We start from the raw sequence: 19,575 nt of genomic DNA on the forward strand, positions 1-19,575 counted from the left end.
GATACATTTAAATATCTCCAAAAGACCACCACACAGTTTGTTTTATATGTATTTCTGTGTGTTTGTGTGTGTCCTGTCGAAATGCATACCTGTGACACTAATACTGCTGTGTGTGTGTGTGTGTGTGTGTGTGTGTGTGTGTGTGTGTGTGTGTGTGTGTGTGTGTGTGTGTGTGTGATAAATGCCACATGTACATGCTCTCTGAGATTTCAATAAGTTTCTCTCACACTCATCATGCATGCATTGTTATTAGGCCTGCATCAACACACTAAGACCCACATCATCCCAAGCAGACGGTTTCATTCTCACATGTAGATAAAAACTCAGCGATCCCTCTATGTTCATTCTGATAAAGGAACAGCCCTGCCTCTGTTTGTCTTCAGTCTTTTTCATGACATCACAGCAGCACCTGGCTTTATTCTAATAAACTTCACAGTGTTTCCACAAAACCATGACTGAGGTATCACAGTGCTGCACTGTAAACAATATGAGTTAAGTAGGTAAAAGTGTTTCTCCCACATAATGTGCAGAACTGATCCAATAACCCGAAACACACAGGTACGCACAGGGAGACGTGCGGGGAAATACACTAACACATTACAATACAGAACAAACAGTCTATTAGTCACACATCTAAACTTGAACACACATGTAACCATTCCCTCACACAAACACACGCAGACACACACGCACGCATTGCATCCACACACATATGCATGCACACACGCATGCATGCATCCACACACACACACACACACACATGCAGGTGCACGCGCACAGATGCACACACACACTTCAGTGGCACTCACCCCGTCCCAGCACTCAGGCATGTTTGCACCAAAGTGTGTACGTGCTCAGAGGATGAGGAGGAAGAGTGGGAGGAAGATGAGGCAGTCAGTACTGGTCCTCTCCGGTCGGCAGGAATGGGAGCCAGGCAACAGATGCAGGAGAACTGCTGCTGTTGCTATGGCGCCAGCCTCTTTTGACTCCCTGCTCTGGGGCGGAGCTCAGCTCAGCTTTGCACCACCCCCTGCCAGCTTTCATTCAACAACACACAATTCCTATTGGCTGGCGGTTCTGTCATTCTACAGTGGGCTTGTTGTTTTGTCTTGTGCTCTCTCATCTGCAGTGTTTCCAGAGCATGAATGGTGACTACAGCTCCGTCCCTGTCCTGCACGCGTCCCTGTCCTGCACGCGTCCCTGTCCTGTCCCTGTCCTGCACGCGTCCCTGTGCTGCACGCGTCCCTGTCCTGCACGCGTCCCTGTCCTGTCCCTGTCCTGCACGCGTCCCTGTCCTGTCCCTGTCCTGCACGCGTCCCTGTCCTGCACGCGTCCCTGTCCTGCACGCGTCCCTGTCCTGCACGCGTCCCTGTCCTGTCCCTGTCCTGTACGCGTCCCTGTCCTGCACGCGTCCCTGTCCTGCACGCGTCCCTGTCCTGCACGCGTCCCTGTCCTGTCCCTGTCCTGCACGCGTCCCTGTCCTGCACGCGTCCCTGTCCTGTCCCTGTCCTGCATGGGTCCCTGTCTCTCCAGTCCAGCACATATTTTCCTTCACATCCGCCTCAGTCCAGTTGCAAGCCTAGTTGCAATATTATTCAAAGTTTTTTCATTTAAATTCTTCTTTCAAGAATTTAATGACTGCCAGTGTTTGTAATAATATCTAGAAATTCTTATTATTTTATAATAATCTCAGTCAGAAATATGACCTATGAACTGCATTTAGATTGATTTCACTTGCTAAGAAACCATTTGTGGGTTTATTATTTGCAGGGAATATGCTGCTATTTTTGTACAAGTCACTTCTTTGATGGATATAGAGTACAAAACCATTTCTCTAGAGTACAAAAACATTAAGGGATTACAGAAGGCTATATTAAGAACATATATCCCACGCTTAAAGTCACGGGGGCCATAGCTGTAGCACAGTCCTGTGTCTAGTGCACTATCGTGCGGTACAGGGAGTGCTCCTTCTCTGCTAGTGTTCCTCCCAAGCGGCTGCAGTGATCAAATCTCTGTGGTCAAAACACGCTTCCACTCTCATCCACTAGAGGGAGAACAACAACAAGTCCCTGTACTGTTTCAATGGAGTGGGTGAAGAGAGAGTCAAAGCGCTTGCTCCAGGGCCAGAATAATGGCCCGGCGTTATCGTCACACCGGTCAGAACAAGTAATGTGTGCCTCTTCTCGGGCCGTTTTTCTTACTCGGGTGCCTGGCACCCAAACGTGCCAGAAATATTTTCCTTTCGTGTTCAACTTCTGTAAGGAACACTTACATGTGCAGCCTTCTGACTTGATATATTCACTTGTGTATCACTTTGAGTCTTGAATTACTCTATGTTGAGTTCATTACTCATCTAGTGTTTAGTTGTTTTTTCAAAGAAGAAAACAGAGTCCACAAGGCTATATCCTGATCTGCCCCTCTACCTAGCCTATTCCCAGATGAGTTTTCCCTCCATCTCTCACAGTCACACACCCACACACACACACACACCCACACACACACACACACATACACACAGATACCCCCACACACACAGACAAAGCTAGCCCCACAGCCCTGAGCTTGTCTGTATGCACACACTTAAAAACAAGTATGAGGTAATATTGAATATGCCAGATCAGTAGACATTATTAGTTTGGTTTTTTTTTTAAGGGGGGGGGGGGGGGAGTACATTTTAACTAAGGTTGATGGATTAACGGTGATATATAAGGTACTGTTTAAGCAAACAACTCAAGGGAAGCAAGTGTCCAGAGTTCCTACAATGACTGAGTAAATCCATTCACATATTTTTTAGTGCACACACATGCACACATGCACAAACACATAAGTCTAAAGCACCATTATAAATTAAATAACATATACTTTTACCCAAAGCAACTTACAATTATGATTGAAAACAATTTGAGTAATTGAGGGTTAAGGGGCCCAACAGTGGAAACCTGGCAGTGGTGGGACTTGAACCAACAACCTTCTGATCTAGCAGAGTACCTGAACCACTGAGCTCCCGCTGCCCACACACACCTCTGTTCAGAGCCGGAAGCTCTAAACGGCATTCCGTGCTCAGAGATCCTAATTTCATCCGTGCTAAGATGTCTCCGCCACTAATGCCGCACCAGGAGAAAGCGAGCTTCTCCTGCTCACGGGTTTAATTAAAATCTTTAAATAAAGAAGCTTTAATTAAAAATTCTCTCCTTAAGGTGTCTGTGAGGAGAAAAGGTGAGAAGAAGGTTAACTGAGGAAACGACCCCCAAGGACCACAGAGAGCAGTGCAACTGTTTCACAAAATCAGCCTCTTATACCCTGACAGGGGATTTTATGTTTAGACAGTGTTTCTTCCTCCCATTTACTCTTTAATTATTTTTACTTTCTCCATCTTACAGTAGCTCAAGCTGCAGGCTTCATGCTAATTATTCTACATATATGCTAATTGGTGTTATTCTATGCATATTGATTTGTGCTGTTCTACTGTAGCGAAGGCTGAGAGCAGCAACCACTGGGTCTTTCAGAGGACCAACATGCGCTCAGACCTCCAGACCCAAGTGCATCTCGCTGGCACAGCAGCCAAAGCAAACATTCATATGTGTGTCTCCATCATATCTACATATATGCTAATTAGTGTCACTCTACCTATGTGCTAATTTTATGTTCTTTTTAAAAGCTTCAGAAATACACTGGGGAACATTTTGGGACAACCTTCTAAACATCAAAGTCTAATTTAACACTTGCATATGACTGATGTAAGTACATGCGTATACGCCTAAGCTATTATTAGCATACCACGGCGGAAGTTGCAGTATTAGTCTACATCTGGAACAAAATTTCAGACACCGTTAACTGCCGTACTTACTTTAAAGACCATAGGAAGCTCACTTGTGTCACAGGTGTCTTCAATCATCTTCCCATAAACAAAAAAGCACTGTTCATTACTTCCACTGCTCGGACAGTAGCGGGCTCATCTGTAAGTTATCTCTGTCTCTCTCAGCAACACGCTCTAAGTAAAAAGCTGTTGTAGCTCACATGCATAATTAATACATCTGATTGCTTTCTTGTGTCTCTGGATCAATAGCCAAGACCATAAAATACTGAGTCTTCATTTTTTTGGCTGACAACTACAGACAAGGGAGTTATAATTTACCTTAGTTCAACGAAGGCAACTCAGTATTCACCATGTTAGCTGTAACTGTATAACACATGCAGACTTCTCTTAAGGGGTTAGCAGCTACTGATCTTGGAAATGAGTGTGTGGTATCACACATCCACTAGCTGAAGAGTACTAGCTGACACCAAAACAACCAAAGCAACCAAGGTGGCAGGCTGGATGGATTTAACCGATGTGGTATCACACATCCACTAGCTGAAGAGTACTAGCTGACACCAAAACAACCAAAGCAACCAAGGTGGCAGGCTGGATGGATTTAACCGATGTGGTATCACACATCCACTAGCTGAAGAGTACTAGCTGACACCAAAACAACCAAAGCAACCAAGGTGGCAGGCTGGATGGATTTAACCGATGTGGTATCACACATCCACTAGCTGAAGAGTACTAGCTGACACCAAAACAACCAAAGCAACCAAGGTGGCAGGCTGGATGGATTTAACCGATGTGGTATCACACATCCACTAGCTGAAGAGTACTAGCTGACACCAAAACAACCAAAGCAACCAAGGTGGCAGGCTGGCTGGATTTAACCGAAAGACATGCCAAAATTCAAAATGTTGAATCGAGACATAAGTGTTCATTACCTTCCAGTCTCCAACAGGTACGAAGGCCTCAGTGTTCTCCTGCAACAAACACACACATAACGTGGTCAGGGTTTATTGAGTCTGACACTGAACACACACACAAACACACACACACGCACAGCGTGGTCAGGCTTTAGACTGAGACCGCACAATATCACAGCACTGAATGAGTGGACCAGTGGCACTACTATGAGCGCACAGCACAGGTGCTACAGACGGCGCTAACGGTGCAGCTTCAGTCACCGCACACCTGTGGGAAGATGCGGGGTTCTCCTTCCCCGCAGGTCCTAGACACGCGGGGCTGCACCCATCCCGCCTTAGCTAAGCAGGGCGGAATGAAAGCAGGAACACTTTAGCCGTGTGCTAAATGGTCCCTGATCGCTTTCATTCTTCCCCAGCTGTGATACTTTAGCACAGAGAAGCATAAAGATTAGTGAGCACAGGTGACAATCCTGGAATAACACGTGGTGTATTGTTAACAGGTGAGAAAGGGTTAGGTTAGGCGTGGACGTCAAACGTTATGAACTTTCCTTGAGGGAACTTTTAAAAAATGCACAAGCCTGCAGTAGCTCCATCTTGGTTATTAAAAACTGCAGATCTTCAACTGTTGCTGAGGAACAGTCGCCCCCGAGGTTACAGAGAGCGAGATGAAAACCCGGCATAAGACGGACAAGAAATTGTGCTGTCCGTTGTGTTAATGATGATGATGGATTACACGGAGAAGCAGTGATCGGCCTCAGTAAAGAGAAACGTCAGTGATTAGGACTCACTTTCCCAAAAGCATCACAGTCACAGAGCTTACAGAGCAAGTTCTGCTCTTAACAGTTCAGATGGTCTAGGTAGGCTTACCACTGTGTTCAAGATCCTTCTAGAGACTTTGTGGGTTTTTGGGAGACTGAGTCAAACTGGTTTATGGGAGAGGGAGTGACTTAGAGAGTGAGTTAAAAGGACAGAAAGTGAGTGAGAAAGGGAGAGTTTGAAGTTTGAAGGATAGTGAGTGAACAGCTGGAATCAGACCAGCTGGTTTCACCCACAGTGCAGTACCACAGAGCAGTGATAGAGGGCAGTGTTGCACCAGGTTTTGTTTTTTTTTCCCCCAGGAAACTAAAGCATGTCATTTGATTATGGGATTCTTTTGACCGCTGATTATTGTAAATGGCGATGCAGGCTTCAGGCCAGAATTGACAAAAGCATTAAGTATGTGCCAAAGCATTCAGACTAAACAAAAGCATTGACACAGCAGGCCATCAGTCTTTTGCCAAGGAATTGCTAAAGCACTGTGAGTACAGAGTTAAACGCTCATATGTCAGTGTGGGCTGACCTACAACCCTGTCTCCTGCTTTTTGCAAGCCACCGATCTCAAGATGTAAAAAAAAAAAACAAGACTGATCTAGAGACAGTAGTTGCACTCTGAGTTGTGTAACATATGAATTATAATGGCCCAATTAAACACGGTGCTTAAAAAACCTGTGCGCTGAGCTGATCTTGCCATAAAGCAATGATTTGACATTTATTTTGATAGAAATCTCACTGATGTCTGGTTTCTGAAAAGACATAGTGTATGAGAGAGCAGTCAACGTCCAGTACTCTGAACCGATTGGCAACTGCTGTCTCTTTCTAAACAGAACACAGATCTTCCCTGACAGTAAACACTGCTATCATAATTATATTTAAACATAGCATGCATGCTATCATATTTAACCAGGGAAAATACTAACATCACCCACTAGGACTTGGGACTGATGCCTGTCCTAAATGTATTCTGGCTTTAAAGAACCAAAGTTTCACTGAGATTTCACCAGCATGAAATCTGGACGATGGGGTGGGCGTGGTCTGTGCATTAGTTACCAGGTTGTACCCGGTCGTCCGGCGACGGCGTGTCACACCAAGCCAATGGCGGGCAACCTCATTCCACCTGTGGACGGGGTGTGCCGTGTGGGGGCGTGGTGCAGCAGGGGGTGGTGCATTCACACGTGCTTCTCTCGTCTGTCTCGTTACACATAAAGAGGTGTTACAGGAGACATCATGTAAAACAGCACCCTCTATAGGGGTGGAGGATGAGATGTGTTGTACATGCTGGCTGGGAACCGGCTCTTCTTGCAGGTGCCACTAGAAATCCTCGGATAAACAAAAAAGGATTTTCTTGTTTTCTGCAATATCCCATGAGAATATCTCATGCTCAGCTGCTGGCCCTGTATGCACGTATCACAATATGAGAAGATGCATTAACATTTTACATTTATGACATTCCGATGATGCATTTATGCAAAACAAATTACAATAATAATTGAATACAGTCTGTAAAATGAAGGGTTAAGGGTCTTGCTCAGGGGCCCAACAGTGGCAACCTGGTAGTGGTGGGACTTGAACTGGCAACCTTGTGATTACTAGTCAAGCACCTTAACCACTACAGCACTACATCACCACTGTTACTATGTTACTACATAGTTAATTACAGTGTAACACACTGAGTAACAATGTGTAACTACACTTTGACACTCCATATTTCTTACATACGGAGTATTAATGCTCTAGTATACTTTGTTACTCGGTACATTTCACTGTAATAAATGGTGTAGCTTTAGCATAACAGTGGTGTTGTGATGCTGTAGCCAAAGATTTATTCTGGCTTGAACGCAGAGCAGCAATCATACATCAGTCAAAGATGTATTCAGTCACCTTTAAAGATAAGAGCAGAGGTTGTTTACAAAGACAGACAGTGGATATAAATGCTATAATTCTCTCAGTCTTCTCCTCTAGGTGCTTAACATGACTTTATTGAGGACTGTGGATGTAAAACCAAACAAGGCAACAGGCTCTCTCATTTCCATCTGTCATATTATCGTAACCTGCTCTCCAACAGACCTGCGTCCGGCTCTTTCATTTCAGCCACATTACTTAGATAATCTGATGATTGCTCACCACTCAGTGTAATGAGTATCACGGCAGCTCACACTTTGTAATTACCTGTAAGAACCGAGGAGGTTTTTTAGGTGCCAGCCACTTTACTTTGTGTCTGTTTTACGTCATTCGGTGCGTGTTGCTTGGATTCCAGCACAGAGCTCTTCACACTCAAGTACACTCGAGTGTTTGGTAAAACCACTCAAATGTCTGAGGCAGTCATGCAGAAAGGACCACCTGGGTGTGGGAGCAGAGCAGGGAGGGTAGCTCTGGCCAACCTGCTCTCTCCTCACCATGCTCTTTGGGTGCTGCTAGTGTTTTCTGCATCATATGAACTTTTGAGTTTAGAAAAACAACCCACTGTTCACATGCTCTTTTTAACTCACATAAAAAAATAAGGACACAGCAATCCCTACCCCGTCTGCTACATTTAGATAAATCTTAATGCAGCAGATATATACACACTCTCTCTCTCTCTCTCTCTCTCTCTCTCTCTCTCTCTCTCTCTCTCTCTCTCTCTCTCTCTCTCTCTCTCTCTCTCTCACACACACACACACACACACACACACACACACACGCACACACACACACATACACACACAAACTCACATGCATACACACTCACCATCTCTGTTTCCTGTCCTCTTGTTTCAAGTAGGAGAGGCTTTTCCTCAATAAACTGCTGTTCCTTAGTGCCAGCCATCCTGGAAAGCAACCTGCAATCACCATGGCAACACACACACACACACACACACACACACATAACACACACATACACACACACACCCATGCACACACACACACACACACACACACACGAGATTAGCCAAGATGCTTTAAAACATCCCATAATCCATCTCGTTTCCTCTTACATTACTATATTCACCCATCTTAGCTCACAGACCTTATATAACACACACACCCCTCTACATGGCCTGTTAGGAGAGGTCTAGACTGCAGTGGAACATCACATCACACCGCAGAGAGGAGGTTCATCACAAGCGCTGCTCAGTCAATAGCATCACAGTCTCCCAGTGCAGAGCTGACAGGCTATGGGGACTGTGTGTGTCATTCAGTTCAGTTCAGTTCATTGACTCCTAAAGCCCAAAATTAGCATTGTGCTGCTTCACCATGCTGTAGTGGCTTTTATACAAACACACACACACGCACACATACACATGCATGGGCACGGGCACACACACACACACACGAGTGTACAACATAACAGAATGCTATGAAAACATGCGTTCACATAAAATGCTGCATACACATACAGCTTCTTAGTTAGTCACGAGGATTCGTTCATAAACAGACATGACACTCAATTCATACATTTTCCATTCCATAGACGTTCCTGAGCAAACAGCAACAAAGATAAAACCACAGTCGGTACATGTGGCTACAGCAGCTGGGCCTGAACACACTGGGTATTGATCAGGTAACCTTCCCAGCTGTGCAGGCAGCCATGGCAAGGACAGAGGTAACCTAGTGTAAGCAGCCGGCATCGTAGCCCACAGTCCACAGACTCGTATAACACCCAGACTACAGGGTGATAAATAAATACATATTCATTAAAATAAAGAATTATTCATTCAAATAAGTCTTTCTACAAAGAGTCTACTGTAGTACCACAACCTTTCAGACGTGTTCTGACAGAATGTTGTAATTAATCCATAACTTATTGGCACCCATCATAAGTTTGAAAGGTGTTAAAATATTTCTGCAGGGCTCGAGGGTATGATTACTTCAGTTTCGTAACACCAGGCAGAGAATAACAGCCAAGCGTTGCATAACTATGACCATTTCAAAAACTACCAACTGATATTTTCCCCCTCTCAGCCATGAGTATGGAAATAGCTCTGCTCAAACGCCTCTAAACGAGCTACTGTCACACACACCTGGGCTCCCTGCACAGCCCCGCCCACCTAGCCCTGCCCTCCATCTACATTTACGGCACTTAGCTGATGCTTTTATCCAAAGTGATTTACACTTATGACTGAGTACAACTTGAGTAATTGAGGGTTAGGAGCCTTGCAACAAAGGCAACTTGGCAGTGGTAGTGCTTGAACCAGCAACCATCCCATTACAAGTCAAGCACCTTAACCACTGAGCTAGCACTGCCCACTGCCCACCACCCACCCCCTGCCTGACACCGTTCTTGAGCAGGACTGAATAGCCCCGATGGCCACTGGCCTGTGTGCTGTCATCCTCTGACTAGGAGCAGGCCCTTCCAAGTGGACTAGTTTGCATTTGTTTTAAATGCAAGTCTTGACCACGACTGGTGAAGCTGATAACATGCAGTGCAGACTGAAAGACTAAAGCTCACATGGCTGGGCCGCGAGGCTCACGCTGGGCTCTCTGGTTCTGGTCACCCCCTCTGAGTTTGCACTTGCCTGTTCAGGTTTGAACACACGCCCTTTCCTCTCTCACGAAGGACTTCAACACTGCTGCGTCATCGCACCGTCACCCGACTCCATTAACGCCACCTAAAGGACTCGGAGGTTCCTAAGTCCTTCTCTGCTCTTGACAAGAGACATCTCTGTTGTCTCCACTTCTCCTCGTGCCCAGAATAGCAGCCCTGTCACATCCAACCCCGCTGACGTCCTCCTTCCGTTCCCAACAGTTCTTATTGGGCTCGGCACCCAGGCCACTGTTGCCATGACAACATCAAGCAAAGCCTGCTAGGATGTTCGGGTGTCTCTGTGCCAACACCGTGCTCCTCGTGCGTAACGTTAGCCACAAAAAAAACGCAGCCTAACTGCCTCGAGTAAAGGTGCCAGTCACATTAGACTATACAGAGTGGAGCAATGAACCGTTAAACTAGCAAAAACCATGTAGTCAGGTTGTATTAGGGTTGTGTGAAGTTACATAACACGAGGATGCAAATTAGGACCGCCTCTTATAATATGTGGATGAATGGTCACTGAGGTCCTATTGGCCTACGATGATTGTTTTTTTGTTTGTGTGTGTGTGTGTGTGTGTGTGTGTGTGTGTGTGTGTGTGTGTGTGTGTGTGTGTGTGTGTGTGTGTGTGCATGTGAAAGAGGACAGAGTGTTGCCCAAAATCAATCTAGCAGTGCATGTAGGGAATGAGTGTGACCCAATATACCATGTCCCAGTCAATTGCTGGAAACTTGGCTTTGTCCATGTGTGTGTGTGTGTGTGTGTGTGCGTGTGTGTGTGTGTGTGTATCTTGATATAAAGTTGAAATCTAGTACAGTGGTGCGTAGATATGGTCTTAATACCAGTCCCATACTGTCAGGTACTGCACTGCAAATATAACAACTGTCCTTCGACCAACACAAACCCAATAACAGCCCAGATCGGCTTCCTCTCTGTTAGCCATGCTGCTCTGGTTGTTTTTAACATTGCTCTGGGTAACGTAATTAAGTGTAGTCTGCAGGTTTAATTAGTTGCATCAATGCTAAATCTAATGAGGATTAGAGAAGGAAAGAGCCCTGCTCATTCTCACAGGGAAGAGTGAAGCCAACCCAGCCCTGATGCCATGGAACGCGGGGCTGATGGGTAGCACACGCAGCACCGTGGCTGCTTCTTCCTGTGCCACCCTGCTGCCAACCTGCTGCCAGCCAAGGTCACGTGCTCCGGCAAGGTGGCGTGCAAATGCCTGCTCCTGGCCCGAAGCCCGGATGGCTGGCTAGCACAGTGGAAGAGAAGACCATCCTTCCGGTGAGAGGGTGGCTTGAGGACTGGCGGCCATGGGGACATGAACACAAATGCCAGAAGGAAGCACGAGAATGAGATCTGGTCCTGTGGTAATCACTGGTAATGAAGCGAGCAGATAACTCTGGTTGCCTGTTTTGTAAGAACTCCTCTCTCTGTGGTAAAGAGAGGGGAGGGAACGGGTGGGAAGTGGTCACATGGACATTAGCTTGACTGCTCTGCTGCTCCTCCGTGGTGTCTCTGTGTCTGAAGTCTCCCCCATTTGTCCTCGCAGCAATAAGCAGTATTCAGGGTAAGTCAGTAACGCACCGCACTTTTCCTCAGGGACTCTGTATGCAGACTCAGTGACAAACACAGAGACAGACAGCTGTGAGGGGACGCACCTGCTACAAATCCGCTCAGTCGTGCACAGCCGGAAGGTCTGTGAAATCCCTCATGGATCACATATTCCACACACAATACTGACAGATAAGAAATGTGGTACAACACTCACATGAACGTTCACACTAATGTTATCAGCTTAGCATAAGCACTCTATGTAAAAATGTTGATATACTACAAGATCTGTCAAATACAGCTGTGTAACATTATAATTTGACTAAATGAAAAATATGTACTTGTATGAAAGGAGCCATAGTTACATGAAAAATAGTGTACAGTGGTGTGAAAAAGTGCTTGCCCCCTTCCTAATATCTTATTTTTTGCATGTTTGTCACACTTAAATGTTTCAGATCGTCAAACAAATTGAAATATTAGACAAAGATAATACAAGTAAACACAAAATGCAGTTTTTAAAACAAGGTTTTTAATATTAAGGGGGGGGGAAAAATCCAAACCTACATGGCCCTGTGTGAAAAAGTGATTGCCCCCTAAACCTAGTAACTGGTTGGGCCTCCCTTAGCAGGAAGAACTGCAATAATGCATTTGCGATAACTGGCAATGAGTCTTTTACAGTGCTGTGGAGGAATTTTGGCCCACTCATCTTTGCAGAATTGTTGGAATTTGGCCACATTGAAGGATTTTCGAGCATGAACCGCCTTTTTAAGGTCATGCCACAGCATCTCAGTCAGATTCAGGTCAGGACTTTGACTAGGCCACTGCAAAGTCTTCATTTTGTTTTTCTGAAGCCATTCAGAGGTGGACTTGCTGGTGTGTTTTGGATCATTGTCCTGCTGCAGAACCCAAGTGCGCTTCAGCTTGAGGTCACGAACAGATGGCCAGACATTCTCCTTCAGGATTTTTTGGTAGACAGCAGAATTCATGGTTCCATTTACCACAGCAAGTCTTCCAGGTCCCGAAGCAGCAAAACAGCCCCAGACCATCACACTACCACCACCATATTTTACTGTTGGTATGATGTTACTTTTCTGAAATGCTGTGTTACTTTTAGATGTAATGGGAGATAAACCTTCAAAAAGTTCAACTTTTGTCTCGTCAGTCCACAGAGTATTTTCCCCAAAGTCTTGGGGATCATCAAGATGTTTTCTGACAAAACTGAGATTAGTGTTTATGTTCTTTTTGCTATACAGTGGTTTTTGTCTTGGAACTCTGTCATGCAGACCATTTTTGCGCAGTCTCTTTTTTACGGTGGAGTCATGAACACTGACGTTAATTGAGGCAAGTGAGGCCTGCAGTTCTTTGGATGTTGTTGTGGGCTTTAATGTGACCTCTTGGATGAGTCGTCACTGCGCTCTTGGGGTAATTTTGGTCGGCCGGCCATTCCTGGGAAGGTTCACCACTGTTCCATGTTTTCGCCATTTGTGGATAATGGCTCTCACTGTGGTACGCTGGAGTCCCAAAGCTTTAGAAATGGCTTTATAACCCTTTCCAGACTGATAGATCTCAGTTACTTTATAACTCATTTGTTCCTGAATTTCTTTGGATCGCAGCATGCTGTCTAGTTTTTGAGGATCTTTTGGTCTACTTCACTTTGTCAGGCAGGTCCTATTTAAGTGGTTTCTTGATTGAGAACAGGCGTGGCAGTAATCAGGCCTGGGTGTGGCTAGAGAAATTGAACTCAGCTTTCCAAAGATGTGATAAACCAGTTAATTTATGTTTTAACAGGGGGGGGGGGGCAATCACTTGCCATGTAGGTTTGGATTTTTTTTCCCTTAATAATAAAAACCTTCATTTAAAAACTGCATTTTGTGTTTACCTGTTATCTTTGTCTAATATTTAAATTTGTTTGAAACATTTAAGTGTGACAAACATGCACAAAAATAAGACATCAGGAACGGGGCAAACACTTTTTCACACCAGTGTATTTCAATATAACCCAAATATGTACAGTCATGATCATATGATTTTTACAGACCGTTGGCATTTGGGCTGACAGTCTGCCCATATATTCAAGAATCTTCCCCTCAGAATTAGCGGATTCTGAGAACTTCGACTTGTCAAACCTTTGGGCAGAAAGACGACGACGATAAGAGAGGTTCATGGCACAGGCTTGTCTGTTTGTGCCTTTTTCACTCGTGTTCTCTGCTTGAGTGCAGCACTGAGTCTTTGGGAATCATCGCACAGCCAGTGCCTGCAGCGAGGGCTATACGGTGGATACTGAGCCAGAGCTGAATAGAGTGGGTGATGACAAATGCCGTCAGGGGCAAACTCTGGGCTGGTAATAACTGAAGCTCTGATGCTGTGTTTCTTCAGTAACACCATTGCTAACAAGGAAGCTAAGCAGGTGTGCAAGACTGGAAAATAGCACTACAAATCAGACCTTCAGCACCTGCAATGACCACAAATCAGACCCGAAGCACCTGCAATTTCTACAAATCAGACATGATGCCCCTTAAATGATCACAAATCAGACCCAAATCACTTGCAATGACCACAAATCAGACAGGATGTAAAGACTGTAATTTGTCATCTTTGTGCATCTGTATTCAGTTCAGACAGCTGTTGCAGCCCAGCACACCCTTTACTGGGAGGGTGTGGGGAATGAGAAGCCTTGACTCTTGACCTGAGAGTGTGGCAGGGCCCATATCTGAGTCAGCTCATTTTACACCTCTGGTGGGGATCCTGCTAGCTGGCCACCAGTTCCCAGTGTCTGAGGCCCCCTGTGGCTCTGGAGGCTTCGTCCCCACTCGCAGCACAGGCCGGACGACTGTGCCCGGCTGGCAGATGGACGCACCGTGGGTGGCCCTCAACAGGGCTCTGTTAGCACAGCCCAACCAAGAGCAACTTTTAATGCTTTCCATGCCAAAACCCTTATCGAGTCGCCCTTCGCTCTGGGCTGTGGATGTCTCATCTTGTGTCGTCTCGCTAGGTCTCTCTAAAGTGCCTGGGTCCCTGCGTACACTGCCACATGGGAATCGAATCCTCCTTAAATCCAGGCCCTGGTTAATCTCTCCTGCTATGATCCAGGACTTGCGAAGATGAGAGAATCGCGAAGATGAGAGAATCGCGAAGATGAGAGAATCGCTTTACCACTTTAGCTCTGTGTTATTAGGGCAGCTGCTGAAAAATGTCAACAACAGAACGGCGTCTTTTTCCTTAGTCAGATCCAACTGTAACTCTGAGCATATGAATCTGAAACCTGCAGTGAAGTGCACTTCATCAAATTCAGTCACACACTTCATTCCACAGCCAGAAAAGGTGAACAGATCTCCACGGTGCCAACATGGAAGGTGTGGGTCAGTAATTCACAGGGCTCGCTCTTCAGATCCTGACAGGGTGCAACTTTTACACAACCAATCAAATCAAACGTTCTCAAACAAGCTCCACCTGGAGCGGTGCATACAGGCCGGCATGTAATGGCAGCTCAGACAGTCTTCTGTGATTGGTCCATGCTCTAAGAATGTGGTCCAATGCTGTGTAATGATAGGTTGACTGCATGCAACATTGATCTGCGATTGGTCAGCAACTCAACATGTGGCCATGATGGTGTGCAGACATAACAAGTGTTTGGCCGATGGCACTGACGAGAAAAAAAGACAGACGGAAAAAAAAGAAAGAAGGAATGGATTCGATGCCAGGAACGGAAATAAAGCTACGAGCTACGATTGCATACAGAACTACGTACATTGTCTGTAGCAGGGTCTGCGAAACCACACAGCTACTCTTGGTGGGGAAGTTCCAGAACAATCCGGGACCCATCTGGCAGTGCAAAACAAGAACCATACACAGGCACATTATATACTTCTAAAGCATTTCTGAACGAAAGATTGAACTGTGGATGCAAAACCAGCTGATTTTCCATCCACCGATGCTTCCTTAGCATGAGGCTAAACGTGCAGAAATCAGGCGAAGGATGTGTGTCTGTCTTCAGTCCAGACCCAGCAAGGAAATCTCGGGCCCACAAAATGTAGAACTCAAAAGGACAAAAAAAACAAAAGGGTTGGCAAGGGTTGTGTTGTAACATGAAGCACAAGGTCTTTGTGGACACTCATCGGACTTTAAGTCAGAGAAACCCCGCAGATGACAACAGCTGTCTTGACAGGTGGGTCAGAACTCATGGCAGAGTTGTCCACTTCACATCCGTTAAACTCCAATATTATATTCGGTCACCGAAGAAAACAAGGACACCATTCCTGATGCCGCATCCCTCTTGAGTCAGTGGAGGACTCAGAGAGATGAGCTAAACTGTCAGTCTACCTGCTGAACACAAGACATTAGTCCTGACTCCTATGTTGGAAATGTTCCTCTATGTCTCTATGTCATCACCATGGCAGCCTGGAATCACATCCAGCGTGCCACCTTCACGACATCCTGCAGCAGCTATAAACTACAGCAGCTACACAAATGTTTACAAAGTCTCTCACACACAAACGCATGCACACACGAGCATCTACTGAGCATGTACACACACACAGTCATCTACTGGAAATCAATTTGGGAATGACACAATTAAAACACAATCAACCACTGAAAAACAGTAAGTACATCACTCAATATACATTAGATTACATGTTAGCCCGTTGAAATATAATGAAAAATGGTTTCATTATATTACTCACAAAAGGCTTTATTGTTGCTTGAGCAAATGATAAAATCATGTAAGAAAAGGCTTATCTGTCTTTTTGACTGCAGAGACAAACAGTTGTGAGTTTGGACTGAACCTGCTCCAGGCACATGGTTTAGCACAGAGTGTGTACAGATCTCGTATAGAATGTTTAGTTAACCATGCTTCAAGATGCAGAAGCATTGGGTGGGATGGCTTAATGATGCAAGGATTCACTGATTGGTCCAGAACCATGGGGTGGGATGGCTTAATGAAGCAAAGATTTGCTGATTGGTCCAGAACTGTGGAGTGGGATGGCTTAATAGCACAAAGATTCACTGATTGGTCCAGGACAATGGGGTGGGATGGCTTAATAACACAAGGATTCACTGATTGGTCCAGAACCATGGGGTGGGACAGCCAAATGACACAAAAGTTTTTCTAAACTCCAAACAACTCTGAATTATCCATCTTGTCAGATGCATGCAGCAACTGGCGGTGTTTAGCCACATAAATATGACGAGAACCCATCACAGCCACAAATACTTCCTGACCCTGATTTCCAGCACAACACTTGTGAAAAAATAACCTTAACTGTTCTCAGGAGTCCGGAACAGCACAGATTGGCCTGACATGGCCTTGGCAGCTGTTTGGCCCTATGCATGGAAAAGAGATTTAAGACACGGGACCCATATCCTCATTCAGACTAGCCCTAGACTAACCACTGAAGTCCATCACCCAAGGTGGCATTTCATCGGAGGTCTGAGCAGAGTAGGTCCTGCTCAGTGTCACAGCCACTGCTAGTGGTGCCCCATATTCTCCTGATTGGTTGCATGTCTGTATTTTACAGTGTGAAGGCATGGGAATGCTGTAAAGAGCGACTGTTTTCCCAACAGCTCCAACCAACTGAAGACGGAGTTTTAAATCAAGCCCGACGAAGTAACCTCAGTGGAAAGTTCCCCAAACATTTAAGTCTTCAACAGTGGCCTGGCGCGCCACCAGCAAGACTCCACCCCCAAGCCCAACCCGCCTGCAGATCCTTGACTACTACCGACTAGGGGGCTGGACAGAGAGCAAAACAGAGAGCCTTTCTTATCAGTTATTACAGAGCCTCCAAATATATCCCAAACACACAGCAGGGAGCTGTAATCCTGAGGCATGCCAGAGATGCCTGCTGCAGCCCCAGCCCAGCCTGGAGGGCTGGCTCCCGGTGTATGACAATCCCAACCCCAGACCTGCCTGGAAGGCTGGCCCCCTGTGTATGACAATCCCATCCCCCAGCCTGGAGGGCTGTCTTACTGTATATGACAATCCCATCCATCCACAGGGGCTGGCCCCCTGTGCACGGCGTTCCCAGCCAACTGCTGATGCAATTCTTTTGCAGGTTAATAAATTCAAGCCAACAACGTCTGCCACAGCTGCCAGTGCAGGGGTGTAGTGAGGCTTGGTACGTGACAGCCCCCCGTCTGCACTGGCAGACTACCCACTACTCGGGAGGGGGGGGGGGGGTATGTAGGACCTCACGAGGTCCCTCCGATAATCCCTGCTGCCCCACATCTCTGTCCTGCTAACTGACACATGCTTTGTCTACAACTACACGCGCAGTCAGGAGGGCAGAGAAGGCTTGTGGTGCGCTGTTTACCCTTCAGCTGCCTTCCAGTTCAGAGATCTAAACTTCACAAATACAGCACACAGAATGGACACTGGGAGGAAGGAATGCGCCATCTCTCTTACCTGAAATCTGGGGTGTGTGCTGTTGCTGCACAGGGAGTCTGGAGTGCTCGTCCGCTTTGTTTTCCTGCGCCTGCTCTCTGCGCACACGTCGGTGTGTTTTCGGAGATGCTCTCTGCGCTGCAACGGCTGTGCTGTGTGAAACTCGCCTGTGTTCTCTCTGTCCCTCCCTCCGTCCCTCCCTAGTAATAAACAGAGAACACGTGTCATTCTGAATGATGCAGCAAGAAGGCATAGCCATACAGAGAGAGAGAGAGAGAGAGAGAGAGAGAGAGAGAGAGAGAGCACAGAGGAAAAGAGAGAAAGAGAAAGACAATGAGGCAAAGGAAACAGGGGGAGGAATGTAAGAGTACCGGAGAAGGTGTGGGCAGGAACAAATACTAGATAAACACATATAAACACATATAAACACATATAAACACATATTCGAGAGGTAAAGCGCAAAATGGAGGTAAAGGGCAAAATGGAAAACAAGGTGAGAGCAACCATGACACCTCAGAGCCTGTAAATCCAGTCGGCTATCCGGTCGTTTTATTAGAAAACAACAGCAGACTCTCACATAACCGACCAGCAACTCTGATAACGCACCCACGCATTTAGTCATTCCCTCTTCACACACACACACACACACACACACACACACACACACACGCACGCACACACACACAACTATCAGGCTGCAGCACTCTCTCAGCCTTCTTACCAAAGGTGGCCATAGCAACCAATGGTCCAACATCTCCTCTGCACACGTCAGCTAAACCCATGGCAGGAGTTCTAGGGTTAGAGTTAGCATTAGGGTTTGGGTTTGGGTTACATTTAAAGGTTAGCATTAGGCTTGGGGTTAGATTTAAGGGTTAGGGTTAGGGTTGGGTTAGGGTTAAGGGTTAGCGTTAGGGTTTGGGTTAGGGTTAGATTTAAGGGTTCGGTTTAGGGTAAGGTTAGGCTACCGGGTTTGGTATTCTCAGACCCAAAAGCATTTCTTACTGGCACTCATGTATTGTCTGCAGTGAGTAATCCCAGTCTAGCTGTCTGCCCCCTTGTTCTAACCATTATTAAAGCCCCTTCTGGAGCACTCAGTCCTCACCAGCAATCAAATCAGAGGAGAGCAACCTTTTGTCATCAGCCTGAGAGCTAATCTGAGCTGGCACTGCCGTTTGGGAGTGGGATCTGTGTACCGGCGTCTCCGTGTCTCCGGCAGTGACCCATTTCAGAATGCCGCCATGCAATGAGACAGGAAGAGCAGATCAAAGAGTGTGGAGAATCGCAATGGGTCCCTCGTCTCCACAGAGTCTCTAGACAGCTCCCACCAATGTAGGACAACCGCCAGTGACAAACCTGGTCCATTAAATGTGTGACGTGCAGAGCTACAATCGCAGACAGACCATGACACAGACATCATTTTGTGGAATTTGTTTGAGGTACTTTATATCTCTGTGAGACAATTACTGTAAGAAACAACAGGTCAGAAGTCTACATAGGTCTAAATATAAGTTCAACCCTTTAATTTCTCATCAGTTTAACATTGTCCTATGTTTTATTTCTATTTCTAGTTACATCTTCCAGCACTGTTAGGAT

At 46.0% G+C, this 19,575-nt stretch overlaps 1 protein-coding gene across 3 annotated transcripts in view; it reads right to left on the reverse strand.

Moving 5' to 3' along the window:
• ndrg4 (NDRG family member 4) overlaps positions 1 to 19,180 on the reverse strand; it is a 29,082-nt gene extending 9,902 nt beyond the window's left edge. Inside the window, exons 1-7 of one of the 3 annotated variants that reach the window (XM_035532105.1) lie at positions 19,085 to 19,180; positions 18,004 to 18,182; positions 15,352 to 15,425; positions 8,273 to 8,363; positions 6,595 to 6,732; positions 4,747 to 4,785; positions 3,848 to 3,895 (exon numbers count right to left, since the gene is read on the reverse strand). In XM_035532105.1, the coding sequence (XP_035387998.1) occupies positions 3,848 to 3,895; positions 4,747 to 4,785; positions 6,595 to 6,732; positions 8,273 to 8,363; positions 15,352 to 15,425 (390 nt within the window). In that variant the 5' untranslated portion in view covers positions 18,004 to 18,182; positions 19,085 to 19,180. Of the gene's footprint in view, positions 1 to 3,847; positions 3,896 to 4,746; positions 4,786 to 6,594; positions 6,733 to 8,272; positions 8,364 to 15,351; positions 15,426 to 18,003; positions 18,226 to 19,084 lie in introns of those variants that run through there. The other 2 variants (XM_027029238.2, XM_027029240.2) reach the window with 2 other exon arrangements.
• Between the last annotated feature and the right edge of the window lie 395 nt (positions 19,181 to 19,575).

Source organism: Electrophorus electricus, chromosome 12 (assembly GCF_013358815.1).
Source record: "Electrophorus electricus isolate fEleEle1 chromosome 12, fEleEle1.pri, whole genome shotgun sequence".
Classification (NCBI taxonomy): Eukaryota; Metazoa; Chordata; class Actinopteri; order Gymnotiformes; family Gymnotidae; genus Electrophorus; species Electrophorus electricus.